General features: G+C 40.6%; 1 protein-coding gene across 1 annotated transcript in view; it reads left to right on the forward strand.

Moving 5' to 3' along the window:
• Positions 1 to 19,715, forward strand: part of SLC9A9 (solute carrier family 9 member A9) — a 530,630-nt gene that overhangs the window by 250,584 nt on the left and 260,331 nt on the right. The window contains exon 9 of the mRNA XM_063114568.1: positions 12,885 to 12,973. Coding sequence (XP_062970638.1) covers positions 12,885 to 12,973 — 89 coding nt within the window. The remainder of the gene's footprint in view (positions 1 to 12,884; positions 12,974 to 19,715) is intronic.

Below are 19,715 nucleotides of genomic sequence, written 5' to 3' on the forward strand. Positions count from 1 at the left end.
ATAAAGACGTAAACATGAAGAGAAGAGCCCAGTCTAGAGGAAGGGGGCAGACGTGTGTTGGTGTGGTCTGCTCAGCCCCATTCATTCTCACTTTCACTGGTGATAGTATCCTGATATTTCTTAGGGAACTATCCCCTCCATTGGATAACATCTTGTTAATCAAAGTGTCTTATGCTCCCCTGCCAAAGAGAATGAGGACCTCTGAAGCTAGGTCGACCAGACACTCTTTTCCCAAGATGTAAAACTTTAGGAGGGAGGTAGGAGGATATGTAACTATTGGCACCTGTACTTTCCAATAGCAGAGCTCTGTTGAGACCGTCTATTTATTCGTGTCACCAGATGTCTGAAGCCACCTTTGTGCCTCTTTTCTGAGAGCAATCACACTTCCTTCCAATAAATTCCTTTCTGATTATGGTAGCCAGAGTCCATTTTTATTGCTTGCAAACAAAGTAACCTAGATGGTACAAGAAAAGTAATAATACTTGGGGTATTTCAACAAAAGAAACTGCATAACTTGATAACACCATAAGAGAAGAGAAGCTCAAAGATGCGCAGGCCCCAGGCCGGAATACTTGAGCACGTCGTATGCCAGGTGCGCGCTGATGGACAAACAAAAAGAATCCAGCTTTGTAGTGTTCATTAGCCTTTTCAGTTCAGCTATTTATCAGATTCGTTATGAACACTTCAGTGTGGGGGGCTTGCTCATTACCACATCGCCTGCTTTCACTTCTAGATGTTACTAATTTGATGATGATCATATGATTTATTTTGATCATCTTTTACTTCAAGGGCCACATTTGCAGCCACCTCATCTCAGTCTCTTGGAAACTGCACCTGCAAACGTTCAATAGTTACATAGAAGAACTTGGTTTTATGGAACAAGTGGCTTTTAGACATGCAAATGAAGGTTGGCATTTCTGTTACCCAGAAGTCTGATTCTCTGCTATTGGAAATATACAAGTGCAGTTTGGGGAAATTTTTATTTGGGGACTGGGCAGAATATAAAACACAGGTGAGAAATCTTTCTAGAGAATGAGAGTGGTACATAGAAATGGACTTCGGCGACTCCTCACAAGCCAGGAGAGCATTGACAGAAGAGAATATATCTGGATGCGTTTGCCCTACTTACGAAACCAGCCACTGAAGGATGTGTCTCTGGTTTCTGGCTCTTCAGCTAATTTGCTGAGGGATTGGAATAAGTCATCCTAATAATTGGGATCTCCGTTATCCTCATTGCTAAGGTAAAAGGGTTTTATTATTTTGTAATGGAAAGACATTGTACACATACAGAATGTGGCTTTGGAGTGAATACACGACTCTTAGGTTTTCTCTCCATGAGGTGCCTGCTACACATGCCTACCTAATTTCTGATCAGGCAGAATTTTCCTTGTGCAGAGGCCTGTTTTCTAAAAGTCACTAGGTTACTGAACCATTATTCCAACTTGAATATTGAAAATAATTCAGCAGTATTATTTATAGCATAATCTCTAATGAAATTGAATCCTGTCATAGAAGCTGCTTTTCAGTTTAAAACTATGACCAAAAAGCACAGTTGGACAGGTTGTTTGAAAATTCATTTTCATAACCTATTTCCCAGCTGAGACTTTGGGGGTCAAGTTTTTGCCAGAAGCAAACTTTCAGGGACTGTCATTAAACACCCAAAGAGTAAGATTTCTAATGGCAACATTGTCACCACGTGTAATGATTTCCCTGCTCCGAGGCACTGCTGTAACAATGGCAGCTCCATTTTTAGATTCCTGAGGCATATTTTATGTTTATTGGAGGCAAAGGAGGGGAAGGGGCCACTAGCATACCTCATTTTCTCATACAAGAGTTCAACAATGCACCCACTATTTATCAGCTTACAATGATTTTTAAGAAAATAAACATGTAGAAATATGGAGGGGAAAAAAAGAGTTCTGATTACTAAAAAATGCTGTTGGGCTTTGCAGTCTGATTCTAGAGAGTAAAAAAAAAAAAAAAAGACTTTGAAAAATATTTAAAATGTAGAAGGGTACAAACAAATCAGGCTCTGACCCATTCACTAAGGAATTGACCAAGATGTCTGAAAGAGAAAAGCACCCCCCACACACATCAAGCACAGCACATACGGTTAGAGCATCTCCGTGCCATCAACCAAGCCTGCTCTGTTGATCTCAAATCACAGGGGCCTAATTACCTTGTCGTGATAAAGGAAAGCTGACACTCGGAAGCTCAGGTCCTGCTTATTTGTCAGCCCAGTTATTGAAAGGTTTCTGTAGCTTAAGCAGTCAGGAAAAGGAACTTGGGAAGGTCTTTCTGAAAACAGACTAGGAGGAAAGAGTTCCAGATGAAATGACTGTTACTGCACATGCTGAGATTTCACCTGATCTGTGTCAAGAAGTTGGCCCATTACTTCTTATCTCCATCATCTCTCAATTTGGCAAAAATTGTTTTGAAACTCTTCAAAGGCTTGTAGCTGAGAGGTGAGTGTGTTCCATTTGGCTTACCACTGATGCATTGCATGGCCGCATGGGAAATATATTTCTGCAGCTCAGTAAATAAAACAAATCGCCAGGAGGGCATTCATTCGAATTGTTTCTCAAAATAAATCTGGCCAGTTTCAGCTCCTAAGTACATGTCATTAGCCAACATTTCTTAGCTTATAACTGCTCTTGTTTTCATATAAACAGGACCTAGTGAATCCAACGTAACCAACAATTCACCAACAAATGAGGTGCAGGGAGTGTTTTCTAAGCCAAAAACAAAACCTGAAGGCTCAAAAATATTAGGCATTTCAGCTGCAGAAATAGGCACCCAAAGTTCTCAAGGGGATTAGGTAACCAGCATATGGAACCAAGGGCAAATGTGCAATGATGCCATGTCAATAAACACAGGTGTAAAGTTCATCTCCTCTAATAAGAACTCATTAACTCACACCTGCACCTTCTTCAGCCCAACAGCTCATTTCAATATTTGAAGCACCTGCACATCTAACTAAAGTAGTGGACAAATTTACCCCTGCTTTCTTCACTGTGAGTGTTTGCAGTCATGTAACATCTCATGGTGCCTGGAGGCATATGAAAAAAGAAACAATTCTTTCTTTCTCAAGAACCCACAATCTGCACAAGCACATAGAAAATTATAAGAAGATGGCACAAATATTTAACATACAGGTGAAGCAGAAAAAGGAGTCAAAGATAATTCCCAGGTGCCTACATCAACTGGATCAATGGTTCACTTCACCACATGGGGAATACAAGTAAATGAGCCCGTGCAGTAGAAAGGGAGACACAGTAGTCAGCCCATTTGAGAAACTTCAGGACTCTGCCCAAGTGTGGAACAGCTACATGGACAGGTACGGGGGCAACTGAACCTCTGATGTGACTGCTGATTAGAGAGTAAGGCGACATTGGTGTAAACGTGTTGCTCACTGCACGGAAATGCAGCCTGAAAAGAGACAAGGGCAAAGGGGATAAGCCTGAGGAAAATCAGAATTTGAGGCCAAATGCCAGGGATCTAAGAGAAAAAGGATTTTTCTTCTCCAGACCTCAGGTTAATTTGCGTAAGTACTCACTACTGCATTATGAAGAAATTACTTAAGGGATTTTTGTTTTAAATGAAAATGTATATACCTTGCAACAGAGACATGAAGTAATGCTTCAACACGTGTCTGTACTCTGCATTGGAGAAACCAGATGTAAGAACATAGATTGATGCTGTTTTCTGTTTGTTCCCCTTTGTTCCACACATTCATGATTAATCTACCAACCATAGAGTTGCCAAATGTGGTAAATTGGACAGTGATTATACTCTTTGGAAACTTAGATTCTTTCATGTTCCCTGAAGGAGTTTTCCTTTTTGTTAAAACTTTGACTTCTCAGTTCTAGGTTCACTTTCAGTGGTGATAGGAAACTTGTCAGAAATGTCTCTTTTTACTAGATCAAAAATAAACAAAAATGTAGCATGAAAAAATAACCCATCAACCTTAAAAGCCCTCAGAGTACCATCCGAAAGCAAGACACATTTTTTTTTCTTTCTTATTCTCTTTCTGTGTTCTGATGATATAATCAATATTTCCTGTCCAAAAATGCAATATTCTCCAGTCTTAGAAACCCTTCAAGTCTGCATTTAATGTCAAGGAAAACCATGCTTCATATGACAGATGTTTAATTTTTCATTTCCACGTCTGAAGGCTTCATCAACTTTTAATCAGAAAAGAACTATGGAATAAAGTTATCAGTGGCAGAGATTATAGGTGACAATAGTTTTTTATGAGAAAATTTAAATATTAGAAGAAAATGGGCCCTGCCACTAATAAATCCATATAAACATCTATTTGTATGTGAGAATCAAAAACCAATCTCCCCCTGTTCTCTTTTCAAAACAGATAAACATGTCTTGAAATGGAGATTCATTCTTTTGAGAAATCTGCATTTGAGCACCTGATGTCTGCCAGACACTGTTACAGGTTGGGGGCAATACAAAGAGGAAGGTGGTAAACCCAGCCCTTGACATCAAGATAGAAAGGGAGACTTGGGTAATCTGGTTGACAGAAAGTCAGCATGAAGCTGTGGGGCCTCAGGAAATTCTTCAAATCCATATACGCAGACCATGAAACAATGTCAAAACTGAACGATTCATATCACCAACATTTAAAATTGGAAGACGCTTACAGATCATCTAGAGCAATGTTTGCCAGAGTTTTTTTTTTTTGACCCTTATTATCAAAAAATAAAATAAAATAGGTTCATCATGAAACATATGCCTGTTTATTTATTTTTTGACCACAAGGGTAATTATATTACTTTGGAATACATAAAAAGGCCAAATGAAATTATAAAGTTTTTATATTTTCTTCCACCGTTTAGTGGGTCATCTTATATACCCCAGTCTGAAGACCACTGTTGCAGACTGCCTTCCTTAATTCAGTGAGGAGAAAACAAGGGACTAGGCAATACGTTTGAACTGCACAAGCTATCCAACAAGTTAAGTGTCTGAACTACAAACAGATACACATTAGGTCTCCCGACTCCCTGTGTAGTACATTTTCTCTTCCATAATTTACAACCACGTGCCGAACCTTGATCATGTCAGCAAGTAAATAGACATAGACAATATTTAGTAGCACTATACTCTCTGAGAGGGTCCAAAAGTAAGAATCATGGAGAACAGTATAAATGGTATTCTGTTAATCAAAAGGAGTTAATTGTCCTCTGAAAGTTGATCTCTTTGGAAAAAATTTACTTGTCAATAGAATCATTATTTTCCCCCCAGATTATGGACCTCCTCATGCTGTTTCCTTAATTTCTTTGCTTACCAATTAACTTGAGCTTTGTGCCTCTTTATGGTTTTTTCAAGCAGTTCTTTTAGCTAGTGTCAAAAGTGTTGGTTCTGGTTCTTATTCAAAATTGCATGAACGTGTCCTGCAGCCAGCCCTTTGGGGATCTTGCCCGTGCTGGAATCGTACTGTGCAGACACTGAAAGGCAATCTTGTGCACAAACACAATTCAGATACACTTACTATTTTCTCTAGGCCACTTCCTGTTTTTTTTCAGAGTCCCTATTTATTGTAGGTCCCAGATATTTTTGAGTATGCACAACTCCACACACACCCAGAATTATGTACTCAGTTCTATTCATCATTGCCATGGGACCCCATAAATACCACTCGTACAACTTGAGTCCAAGATCTTAAACGTGCAACATAGTGGTTGCATTTAATGCTGCTTGTTTTTCCAGCAGAGATGGAAACGGAATGATCAGATTTTATTTTTGCTGAGAAAGAAAATGAAGAAATGTTTTACCAGCAGAGGATATACATGCAAATTGCTTCGTATTTTTAACTTTTATGAATACCAGAACTAATAAAACATGTAAGATGAATACTTTAGCACTTATTTTAATCAGTTTCGCAATTAACCATAGTTTATTAGTTGTTTCTCTTATTAAATTTTGTATTTAGAAAGACTGTAATTGATTAATCCACTGTATATTTATTCCCTATCTATAATGGATTAAAACCCAAAGTGTGCTAGTAAAGTACATATTTCTCAAACATGCCCCACAGTGTCCTATCTCTCTCCCTTCAGTCATATTGAATTCCCTGCCCCTGAACATGCATCCCCCAATTTTTCTCATCTTTCAAGACCCAAATGCTTCTGCATCCTTTAGGAGCATTTTCCTCATCCATCTTACACCTTCTCCAGCCATCAGGATATCATTCTCTTTCCGGACTCCTATTTTCTTGTCGCCCACTACATTCTACCTAGTGTCAGATGTCTTGTGTATGTGTTGTCTCTGTTAGGAGACATCAGGCTGCTCGAGGCCTAGGACTGGGTTTACTCATTCTTGTGTGCCCCATGCATATGACCGATGCTTTGCTCATTATAGGACCTCAGCAGATAAATAGCAATTGAGTGGAGGAATAGCATATACTCAAGTAACTCATGGAAGTCTGCCTCCTTACCTGTAGTATTAGTGGAATCGTCTAAGTTTGGATTGCTGGGAGTAAGAAGCACATTTCCTGATGCAGGAGTTAAAGGGGAAGAGAAGGCAACATATAATGATTCAAGGCAAAGGCTGTGCAAAGCATGTGCTATTTTATCTTCCAGCAACTTGTTTAATTGGAGGTGTTGTCACTGTGTTATTCCTGAAATGAGCATCTACAAGTTATTCCTTCTGTCCATGCCTTCTTCCTTTCATCTACTTCTAGTAATTATAGCAAAACCTTATATTTACGTATTTATTAGTGTTTAGTTTGTAAAGAATGTTAATGAATATTCATCGTATTGCTTTATACTCAGAGCAGATCTGTGAGACAGGTGGGTGCTATCCAAATGAGAAAATTGAGTCTTAGAAGGGTGAGCCATTGGTCAACACCTCCCATTTCATGTCTGCACCACAGCCCAGGAGTGGCAGCCTGAAAACAATGAAGAACCGAGAGGCTCTAGGGCCTAAGAGGCATGGTCCACATTGTTGCTTTACAGCTCTTAATTTAAGTGACCAAGTCTAGTTTTTTGTGTGTTCTCTTTGGCTACTTTTTCATTTTCTTTTTTTTTTATTCTATTTACTTTGGGTCCATTTTTATGTCTCTCGTCCAGCTTCTTGAGCTAAGCAGTCCATTTATTTCCAATCTTTTTTTCCCCCTAATAAAATGCATGTAAGGCTATAAATTTTTCTCTAAATAACTATTTGGTTTTTATCCCATTGGTTTTGATAGGGATGTAGTATATACGTATTGTCTTTTCTTTCTAAATAAGCTAAAATTTCAAATTTGATTTCATCTTCAACTTCAATTTTATTGAGAAGAATACATTTTAAAATCTCCAGTGGACACGTTCATTTAGCTATGCTTTCTTGTTAATTTCCAATATTATAATACTGTCACCAAAAGATATGACAATTTTATAATGTGATAAAAAATGTGATTTGTTTGCTTTCCCTCTTTTTTTTTCTTTCTTTTGGAGGAGGAAAATTTATTGAACTATTTGAAAGTAAAATGTATCATCAATTTTATTCCATGTAAGTAGTTTTATCTTCTAGTATTGCTGCAATTAAAAGAGAATAATTTTTTTTAAAAAAAAAAAAAGAATAATTTTAAAACAAAGAATACATTTTTTTTTTTTTTTTTTTGTCTTTTTCGTGACCGGCACTCAGCCAGTGAGCGCACCGGCCATTCCTATATAGGATCCGAACCTGCGGTGGGAGCGTCGCTGCGCTCCCAGCGCTGCACTCTCCCGAGTGCGCCACGGGCTCGGCCCACAAAGAATACATTTTTAAACCCCTCGAATGTCCTTGATGATCATTGATCCCTAAAACTAAATTTACCTCATAGGACCATGTCAATTCTGGAAAGACAGAGAAAGAAAACCAGAAAAAAACACAAAAACGTTATTTTAGAACATCTTTTAAAGTTAGCAAAAGACATTTATAAGCCAAGAGAAAAGTAACAAAACTTGTCTTGGACCTTTGGAGCTGTCTTCTAATTGTTTCAAAATGCTAAAGGGTCAAAAATAAGGCAAAATCTCTTTTTAGGACCACATGAAGTCAAGTCCAAGCCATAGCAAGGGTGAGTTGATACTTAGCGCCAGACTGTTGGTCAGAGACTTGATCTCAAAGTGTGGTCCAAGGACCAGCATCATGGACATCCCTGACAGCATAAAAATGAAGAATTGTGGGCTCTCTTCCAAAACTACTAAAGCAAAATCCACGTTTTAACAAGATCCTCAGGCGATTTGATGATTTGATGTATATTAACATTTGGGGGGCACTGGGTAGAGTTCTGAATGCAGATTCTTGGACCACTCTTGAGCTTTCAGCTGGATCAAGTGGCTTCTGATGTGTGGGGAGGACAGTGATATACGCTGTAAATTAGGCACAGCCTGAGAGCAACCAGCCAGGCCAGGCAGCGGGATGAGGAAGGGCAGCAAGAGAGAAGAAAGGAAGTGGCTTCCTCAGGATGAGCTGCCGCTGCTGCATGGGCACAGACGTCAGAATTCACGGCTGTCGATGTCCTTTGACATGAAAGTTTGGGGTCCACAGACTTAGAAACATCCTTTTCTACACAGAGAAGACTTGAACCTCATAGCTTATTTGAAAAAAATTAAGTTTTTATTAGTACAAGGTATGATAATGATATGTTTTAAAATTTTACTTTAGAAGAGTTGCCTAAAATGGAAAGAATATTTAAAAGTCTATAAGTTTATCTTATGTTTACTTATTGAGAAAATTGGGTTGCCTTTATTCAAATGTCTACATACAGGTTTCGTTTGGAACCACTATTATGTCTTTGTTCTGAACTTAAAAAAAAAAAAGACTAAATTGAGGTGTTAATCCTAGTGGATTAATGAAATAATGTATAGGAAAATGACAGACCCATGGAAACTTCTATTTTTTTAAAAAAGAGTCCTTCCTGCAACAGCTCTGGCAGAAGATCTTTGACCCTAAACGATCTTGGAGGGGAAGTATCACACTCAAGTATAACATGCCACTGTAGGAGAGCGCGTGTACCTTGGAAAGATTGTGGGCTTTGGAATCAGAAGACATGCATTCATGTCTGGGCTAAGTCTTTTTAATAGTGCTAGGCCTGACATATTTCTATACCCAAGCCACTTGTTTCGATCTAACGGTTCAAGTTCACATTACTTTTAAAAAAATTTTTTAACTGTAAATCCTTTTTTATCCTCCTGCATTCTAGTTTCCCTCTGGTGCTTCAAATATGAGCCCAAGAGCACTGACAAAGGAAAATGTGGTTTGTGGAGCCCCAGTACCAGCATTACAGAGCCGGTGAAGAACGGTGGGTCTGGAGCTGAGACCCTAGATTGATGACTGGCACTAAGAGCATGCGGTCCCCCTTTTTTGTTACACATGAACATCTGAGATCCAGGGCATTTAAGAGAGTTGTCAAGGGCCCCACATAACAGCAGCCCAACTAGTTCTAGCAGGCACAGGTATCTAAAGCCATAATGACAATTAAAATGAACATTTATAAGGTAGAAAACTGTCAACTTTGAATCTGTTTCTATGGCAGAGAATTTTATAGATAATAGATTTATTTAGATGAGACATTTCTGAAATGTATTTTGGCTTGTAAAAGTCATACTAATTACAGTAATCTGTGTTATTTAATTAATTACCAAGCTATAGAATTATGATTACGTATGCTAATACCAAGGGTCGAATTAACTTTATTTAATTTTAATTACAACACCAGCCGCTGGTCATATACATGCACTCTTCACTGTTTGTTGTTTATATGACATGTTCATATCCGCAAAACTTAAAAAGTGTTTAGCAGGAGTATTGCCTGTTAGCATTCTAATGGAGGCAAGGATGGAGCCAATTAAGTGACTAGGGAAAATATCCTTTTAAAAACCCCCTCTGCCCTCAATGAGTGTGCACCGCAGTGCAGGAAGGCAGGAAATAAACACATAAATATATGAAATGTCAGGTAGTAGTAAGTAACGTGGGAAAAAACAAAGAGGAGGATGTGAGTAGAGAATGATGAAAGGGGATAACTTTGACAGAGTGGGTAGAAAAGGTCTGTCTGATAATGTAGCATCTGAACAGATATCTTTAGGAAGGAGGGAGCCATGTAGATATCTGGAGAAGAGCTTTGCAATCAGTGGGACCTGGAAGTGCACGGGCCATGCGGTGGAACGAGCTTGGTGTTGGTGGTGGTGTCACGTGGGGGGCAGGGGGGCACGGCAGCAGATAAGGCCGAAGAGGCCTGGGGAGGTGAGAAAGGGGCGAGACCAGACTCTGCAGAGCCTTTTAAGCCATGGGAATCCATTACAAAGTTTTGAGCGGAGGACTGACGTGATCTGAATTGTTTTTGAAGAATCACTATTGCTGAGTGAAGAACAGACTCTGGGGGCCAACAGGGGAGGTGGGGAGGCCATTTAGGAAGCTATTGCTGTAATCCAGGCCAAAAACGATGGTAGCTCAGAAAATGGTGTCAGAAGGTGGAGGTGTTGAGGAAGTGACTGAGTTCAGGGTAAGTTTCGAAGGACAAGCCAACAAAACTGCTGATGTACAGTGAGAGGAGAAGTAGAGATGGTCCCAAAGTTTTGGCCTGAGCAGCAAGAAGGATGGAGACCCTGTTACTGAGAAGAGGAAGACGGTGGGAGGGGCTGGTTAATCATGGTAAGTCTGTTGGGAGATAATAAATCAATGTAATAAATAATAAGGTATAATGAAACTAACATGACTCTTGGCCCATGTGAGGTGTTCGGCCAGTCTTAGTCGCCTTCCCTATCCTTTATATGCTCCTTTGTTACCTGTTCTTATTCTCCAAATGGATTTATTCACTGCCCGTGCAGTCTGCTCTTCTGTTCACTACCTCCCCACAGATCAGTACATAGTCAGAACAGTCCACAGCAGAGAGGCTCAGCCAGACCTCACCCAGAAATGCCCCCAGCAGACGACAGCCTCAACAGGGAGAGAGAAATCATGTTTTTAAATAAAAAGAAACACTTGATACCAAACACGCATATCAAGCCTCCTAGTTCCTTAAAGTGCTTAAGCTCCCTGAAAGTTTTTCTGGCATTCATTGTATTTTTAATGGGAATTCTTTAAAGAGTGAAATATAATGTTTTATAAGTATTTTTTTCTTTGAATTTCTGAAGAGATGCTAAGAAACTGAAAAGTTACAAAAAAAAAAAGCTGTAGAAACACTTACTGAATATATGTTTCTTAGCAAAATTTCCTACTTGTTTTTATTCTTTTGCCTAAAATTTTGAAGCATAATATTAAAAGGAAATAAGTAATGTAAATATCTATGCACTTATATTATGTAAATACATCTTAGCAATATTTTATCCAATGCCAGCCCCCAAAAGATCAACATGTAAATAAAAGCATACAGTCTAGATATAAAAAACAGAACCTCAGTTCTTTAAAATTCCTTATTGCAGATTCATTTGAAATGTCAGTATTCAGTTCACATATCTCTATACTCTTAAGAATCATCAGCATTTAATTTATGAGTGTTTTTAGTTGGAAAGATTTTCCTGCTTAAAATTCAGTTCAATCCCCTGGGTCTGAGTTGAAGAATACTTACATCTTTTGTTTTTTCCAAAGCCCTGCTCTATGCCCAATTTCCCATAATTGATCAAATCTTTAATCCAAAGTGGAGTGCAGCTTCCACCACTTCCCTGCCCCAGCCCAGGGGGAATAGCACAGAGAATAACAGGACCCAGGGACAAATAACGCATTTGCCCCATGTATGCTATTCCTTGGTTCCCAGGGAGCATCTAATGTAGGTGTGATTTCATGTAGCATTTGAAACTGAGAATGATGTGGTTTAAGTAGTAAACCCTGTAGCTGACTAAGGAGCAGCTGAGGGCCCACTGCTGGTAGGAGGCACACAAGAAAAGACTTAGCTTCAAGGAGTCTGTGCCTTGGGTGTGTTCATTAGACGAGCATTCAGCTTTGCCAAGGGGGTGTAGGAGCAAAAATACCTCTCTCTTGGTTGGCAGGTAGGCACATTGGGAGGGGCAACAAAACCCTGTAGGTGTCTTAGGTGTGTGACTCACAGCTTTTAATACTAATCATGGCATGACAGTGTATTAGTCTGTTTCTGTTGCTTATAACAAAAATACTTGGAACTAGGTCATTTGTAAGAAAACAAAATTTACTGCTTACAGCTTCAGAGGCTGGGAAGTCCAAAGTCCAGGGAATGCATGTGGTGAGCATCTTCTTTGGTGGTGACACAAGGCATCACATCGTGAGATGGCAATGCAGAGAGAGGGACTCTCATGTGCTCTGTGCTCTCCTTTTAAAGGCCTCAGAACCACGCCCCTCACCATTATTATTAGTCCATGCATTATGGCATGGTCCTACAATCTAATCACCTCTTCAAGGCCTCACCTTTTAACTATCATAATAGGATTTCCTGCCCTCAACAGTTACAGTGGGGATCAGACCTCTAATACATAAAACTTGGGGGACAAAATTCAATCCATATCAACAGGAACCTCTTTGGGCTCCCCAAGGTACACAGTGGAAAGCAATATCTTCAAGCAAATTTGCCAGTATTTGCTATAAAATGCAGCAAAGTTGTTAGCACTGGATATGAGAAGCCCAGAGTTGACTATACAGTCTTTTGTTCATATGTTTCCAAGTATAACTTTCCTAAGTCATGACCAGGGAATAGTTTATCTCCAGAAGAATCTACTTCTCACTTTTATTAAGAATCTGCTTAGTGCTTCTCTTTAGGTTTAACCCTGCAAGACCCATGTTTAAAGCAAGTAGCAAGATTTACCTGGGTTTCATTATCATGGTGATTATTAGTAGTTTTAACTCTGCTGACATCAAGTTCATTTTCCAGCTGGGATAGCCCTATTCTTTGACTTAGACTGGAAAAATAATTGGTTTTGACTGGTCTGTTTTTTTAATTTCAGGGATAGTCGCTGTTCTCTTCTGTGGCGTCACACAGGCACATTATACCTACAACAATCTGTCTTCGGATTCTAAAATGAGGACCAAACAGGTAAAAGAAGAAACTTACTACAGGCGTTGTCTCTCTTCTTGGTATAATGGCACACAGCAATTCTGGCAGTGCACACAGAAAGAATTTCATTAGTAAAGGAAGAAAGTAAGCTTAAGGCTTCATTATGGATTGGATATTTATAGATTTTTTTCCCCTCTAGGATAACCATTAACAATTCCCTTGGTAAGCAGAAATATAGTTATAATACGCTCTCCCTCCTGAGAGATGTGGAACATAGACCGTCAGTCTCAAAGATTAAAGGCATATAGTCGGTAATAATTCACAGTCGCTCACATCTAAAAGCATTATAAAGCATGCGAGATTGGGTAGTTATACAGAGAAGGGAATGAAGAATGAGGAAGTGATGTTTGGTCTTTAATTGGATACTTTTGCTTCCAAGCAAACTCACCTGCCAGTTGTCACACAAGCAGAATGTATCTCCCTTACGCCGAGAACGCATCTGTTAGGATATTTGCAAGTGAACACGTGTACATTCCTTCCACAAACATTTGCTACACAGCCACTCTGCGCCAAGCACCGTGCTAAGTACGTACCAGGAATACAAGGACATACAGCCTAGAACCTTGGCTTATTAGCAGTTATCCCACAGTTGTTAGTTATTAATTATTAGTAGTAATCCCACAGTTAGGATTGGGAAGGTGAGGAGAAAGTTTCCAGAGATGATGCCCAAACTGGAGCTTGAAATGCAAATAAAAGTTAACTAGGTAAAGATTTGGGGCCAAGTGGGAGATGGAGGCTAGGAGGAAGGGCATTTGAAGCCGAGGGATCAGCATGGACAAAGCCTCTCAAGCAGCCGATGGAAGTTCTGCACACAGAGCAGTGTGGCCAGTGAATGGGGCAAGGCTGTAGCAAGTGCGCCACAGTGAGGGTGAGATGGTAGAGGTTGCCAGAGGCCAGCTTACAGAAGGACTTACACGTCTTGTGAAGGAATTTGGACTTTATCCTAAAAGGAGGGGTGAGTGGCTTAAATAACAGAAATTCATTGTCTCACATTTCTAGAAGCCAGAAGTGTGAGATCAAGCTGTTGGCAGGATTAGTTGCCTCTGAGGCTGTGAGGGAGAATCTGTTCTATGACTCTCTTAGACTCTGGGGGTTTTCTGGCAATCTTTGGCATCCCTTGGCTTGTAGACATATCACCCTGATGTCCACCTTCACATTCACATGGCATTCTCCTTGTGTCTACCTCAAAATATCCTCTTTCTATAAAGACAGCAGTCATATTAGGTTAGGGGCCACCCTACTCCAGTGAGATCTCATTTTAACTAATAACATCTATAGTGACCCTATTTCCAAATAAGGTCACATTCTAAGGTACTGGGGTGAGGACTTTAACATAAATTTTGGGAGGACACAATTCAGCCCATAACAGGAAGTCATTGAAGGGTCTTAGGCAGAATAATTTTAGGATAATTGGAGTTCTATTTTAGAAATATCACACCAGCAGACATGAGGAACATAGATCAAATGGCAGTTGTATTGATTAGTTTTCACAGTGTAGCAAACAACCACTCAACCCCAATGGTGTCCAACAATAAACGTTCATTTATCACACACCTGCAAGCTTCAGCCATTTTGAGCTGAGTCAGGCTGGGTAGTTCTGCTTATAGCAACTAAGCTCATTCATGTGTCGGTGGGTTTGTTGGGGGCTCTGTTCTAGCGTAGGCTTGACTGGGGCACCTTTGCCAGTGCCATGTATCTGTCCTTCTCCCGGCCAAAGAACAAGCCCAAGTGTTGAAGCAAAAAAAAAAAAAAAAAAAAAAAAGGCTTTCCATTTCAAGCCTCTGCTTGCATCAACATCCCCTAATCATCCTATTGGCCAAAAAAAGCCATAGGCTCAGTCCACAGTCAGGAGGCTGAACAGGTCCCCAGCCCACAGTGGGAGAACACTGCAAAGTTATATAGCAAGGTTTGTGCATATAGGGAATGATGAAGAATTGGACTAAACAATGCAACCTACCCCGAAATGCAAATGGAGGTAGAGAAGCTTCTGTAATAAACCCAATGATGCTAAGGACATCTGATGCGATCTCAGGGCAGCGGGAGTGGAGAAAGCAAAAGTGACGTCCAAAAAAAACTTATAATTGGCCAGGAATTCCTAAGCAAGCGTTACTTTAAAGCTCTCTAAAATGGCTATGCTTTCATCCCTCTGTCATCATCGTGCCCCAAGTTCAGCTGGACCTGACCCTACCTCCACCTACCCACAAACCCTGCAAGGTCACCCCTCCCCTCTGCCCATCACCTCAAATGCCTCAGAGGAATCACAAGATGCAATTACAGAAATTTTGAGGACCCCTGAGCAAAACAAAAACAAACAAACCACAAAACTGTTATCTTAGCCCTGAAACCTCCCATATAGGGTCTCCTAGGATCATCCTTTTAATTATGGAGACTACTAGCATTCTCCGGGGTTTAAAGGAAAATGTCTTGGGCTGGTTTTTTCTGACTTCTTTTGGTTATCCGAGCATTTGTATTCTGGGAAGCTGAACCCTGTTTAGGGACTTGCACTTTTAAGTCATGCTATCTAGACTGCTCAGCAGAACTTCAAAGATAACTCTCCTTACGGTGAGACAGCAGCCCAGCACCTAGGAGAGACAAAGCCGAAACCAGTGCCCCACGGCCTTCTGTTCTCCCTTGGAGTGGCTTGACAAGCACTCCCCGATGGGCTGCCAGCATCCGTTTTACAGCACTCTCCTTTAAGGAAGGAGATTTTTACAAGTTCTTTCTTTAACATCTAGATAACTGCATACCCCCATCTCTGGTCTCCCCACTGCCTTCTTTCCTGGGTGCCTGGATCATAGTAGAAGCTTAATGAATGTTAATTCCCTTTCACTCCTTTCTCATCTCTTTCCTCCCTTCTTTTCTTTCTGTCACGATCTGTCATTTCCTATTTATTTTTCTCTCTAATATATGCTTACGTAGCGTAAATACATATTTATACATACTGCGTATCTACGAGTACATGTATACATATGAGGGCATTTCAAAAAGTTCATGGAAAGATAATATCAATCTTTCCATGAACTTTTGAAGTACCCTCGTACACATCCTACACACTGGTGTATAGATTGTAAGGTCACCACTTTGGAACAAATGTAATCAGAGGTCCTGGTCATGTGCGCACCAGTGTAGCAAGTAAAGTTCACACTCCACATGGGAAACCAGCTGCAAATTGTAGAGAAACGCTGAGGCGGGTATCGTAGAGGCTGCCTCTATGTTCCTTCTGGAACTAGGAAGGGTTTGCAAAGTGCTGTGACATCAAATGGTCACAGGACACAGTATCTGCCTCTGAATGTCCTCAAGGTGCATTCACACTGTCAACGGGAGAAGTAGCAGTTAGTTAAACTGCCTCTTTGCCTCTTTTCCGAGAACTGTTTGGTGGGAGTGTAGGGAGTCAATTAGTGAAGTCTAGGGAAAATCCATGTAAATCAGCTTTGTGTTATATAATTCAAAGGTGATGTGTTTTACAAGGGAGTTTCATCCATTGACTGTGTCTGTACCAGCTAATCAAACAGCTATGTCTGGATGCAAAGGCTTTTGAGAATTATATATCCTTTATAGCTTCAAGAATTAGAGTATCTTTTTAAAATTGCATTCTCACTTTAAAATATGTATGTACATGACAATGACCTTCTAGATCACTGAATCAATTTTTGTTCCAACCTATGAGAAAATGTGTAACATCACTATGTGTTAGGCACAAAGCAGCATAATAGAGACACTGGAATGCTGTTCTCCACCACAAGGATTTATACTATGAAGAGCCAAGCATTCCATTAAAAAGCATATGAACACATGCAGCAATCTCCTTCCCTGAACTTGGAGTGATTCATTGATTTAGCGTGTGCATTTCCAGTCCTAGAGAAAGGCAGATACTGCAAGCCCTGCCTCTTGCCCTGGAACCTGAGCACTGCTAGGGATACTCAAGATGGACATAAGCTCACAGCAGTCTGTAGCCTAGAGGTCTCACCCTGAGCCATCAAGAAGACTGCATACAGATCCCATGAACCCACTCACATGAGTGCCAGCCTGCCTCCCACCCCCTTTCTCCCTCATCCTCTCACCCCCAGGAAGGCCTGGGAGCTGGTTATCTGGGCGAAAGTCCAATATGTTTCCATCAGCTAGCTTTACCTTGCCTGAGGCTGACTTGCAAAATCACGTACTTCCATACCATTTCTTTGAACTAGAATTTCTCCTTCCTTTCCTGCAGTTCCCACTTAAAAATTATTTCCTACTGGTACACATGGGTATATGATATGAATGTAAATAATTAACATTTATTGTGCATTCACATGTACTAAGTACTTATTTCATTTACTTTCTACTTACCTCTTTGACTAAGAGGTAGCTCTTCTATTATCACTAATTATCTTCATTCATTCAGCTAGTTTTTTTGAGAGCCTACTTTATGCCAGCCACTGTTCAAGGCGCTGGGGATACAACAGTGGGAAAAAAAATAACTTCTAGTACAGGAGCTTTATAGTCATTAAAATAAAAAAAAAATATGTAGTGTGTTCATGGTAAGACATAAGGTCATAATGAGCAGGGAAGGGAGCTAGGAGTATGTGTCTAGGGAGGCAGGCATGCAGTTGCAGATAGGGTGGCCAGAGAAGGCCTCAGGGAGAAGGTGATATGTGAAGGGAGCAAATGAGGGAGCCATGTGGACATCTGGGGCAGAGCTGTCCAGAAACCGGGAAAGACAGATTCAAAGACTCCCTCGGGCAAGGAGACCAATGTGGCTGGGGCAGAGTGAATCAGGAGAGAGTATGAGAGACAATGTCAGAGCAGTGACAAGGGACAGATCATGGTGAGCCTGAATGAGGGGAAAAACACTGGTACATGATATGATTTATGTACATGATATGATTTAAATCTTGAAAGAATGGAGGTGCCACCTATTAGCTAGAGAAGACTACAAGAGTAACAGGTGGGGGGGACAAGCAGAAACTCAGTGCTGACTTGTTCAGCTTGGGATGTGTATTAGTCACTCAAGTGGAACCGTTGATTAGCCAGTTGGACATAGAATGCTGGAGTTGTGGAGAGAGGTCTAGGCTAGAAACATCAGTACAGAAATGATACTGAAAACGTGGAAGGAGGAGCGGTCCAAACACCAAGCCCGGAGGTACTCCAATGTTAAGAGGTTGGAAACCAGCAAAGGAGACTGAGAGGTAGTAGTCAGTGTGGCAAAGAAAACCCAGGAAAGTGTGGCATCCTAGACGTCACAGGAAGAGTGTACCTCAAGAAGGAACGTGATGGATCATGCCAAATACTGCTGAAATAACACGTAGGATGAAGAGCATGAACATCACTGATGACATGGATAAGACATACTGGTGGAGTGGCAGGGGGTTTGGAAAAACACAACCAAAGTGTTTTTCCATCTATACTCTTGCTCAGTAACAATCGGCACAGAAGGCAGACTTCTGTGACCAAATGTGTGGAGACTCCTCTCCACCAGCCAGCAATCAATTCCACAGCCAACACCTACTGGGTGTCCCCTCATTCACATCTACTCTGACACTGTCCACCTGGAGATAGCATCAGATCCCACAGATTGAGGGCTCAGTCCCCAAGACTGTCCCCACTTTTATGCTTCTACGGGTTGTTTTACCTGAGCTTCTGACCGACTGGCTACAAATTGGGGTTCTTATAACCCCCTCCTTGGGTTCAGTTAATTTGCTGAATGGCTCACAGAACTCAGAGACACACTTAGTGATGTTTACTCATTTATTATAAAGGATATTACAAAGGATACAGATGCAGAGATGCACAGGGCGAGGTCTGGGGATGGATCACAGAGCTTCTGTGCCCTCTCTGGGAATGCCACCCTCCAGGAACCCCACATGTTCAGGTGTCCCAAAGCCCCCTGAACTCTGGCCTCTTGGGCTTCTATGGAGGATTCATTACCTAGGCATAATTGATTAAATCATTGGCCATCAGTGATCAACTTAACCTTCAGTCTCTCACTCATCCCTGAAGGTTGAAGGTGGGACTGCCTTGGTCTTTTCTGTAACCAGCGCCATCCTGAAGCTACCTGGTAGATGCCAGCTATCACTCAACTCATTAGCATACAGAAAGACAGCACTTTGGAGACTGAGAATTTTAGGAAGTTGTGTGCCAGGAGACAGGGATGAAGACCAAATACATACTGTATTTAACAATATCACACAGGGTGAAAGCCTGACTCTAGTGGGTTCAAGAAAAAATAGGAGAAAGGAAATTGGAAACCTTGTCTATAGACAAGTCTTTCAAAGGAGTTTTGCTGAGAAGAGGAGCAGAGAATTGAGGTCACAGCTGGAAGAAGAACTGGGGCCAAAGGAAAATCTTTTTTATTTTTAAGGTGGGAGAGAGAGACAGCAGTACCTTTGCATGGTGATAGAAATGATGCAGTAAAGAAAAGATGGTGTGTCAGGGGATTTGCCAAGGCTCATAAATGGCAGATTTCAAGCTCAGATTTTAACATTGTGGTTCAAATCATTTTGCCTCTTACTAAATATTCTTTGATTAGTAGATGGGATAGTACCAATTGTGGGGCATAGTATCATTTATTTAGTAAACCTTGAATGGATGAATGAATGAATGTTTGGCTATCTTTATGACATTTTCAGCTAATTCATATAATTAGTCATTTATTCTATATTTGATTCCATCACCTTTGAAAATCTACCAATTTCAGTGCATTTTAATTTTTTAATAAAATACACATTGGGATGGACATAGATGT

The sequence above is a fragment of the Cynocephalus volans genome, chromosome 11 (genome assembly GCF_027409185.1).
Source record: "Cynocephalus volans isolate mCynVol1 chromosome 11, mCynVol1.pri, whole genome shotgun sequence".
In the NCBI taxonomy this organism is placed as follows: Eukaryota; Metazoa; Chordata; class Mammalia; order Dermoptera; family Cynocephalidae; genus Cynocephalus; species Cynocephalus volans.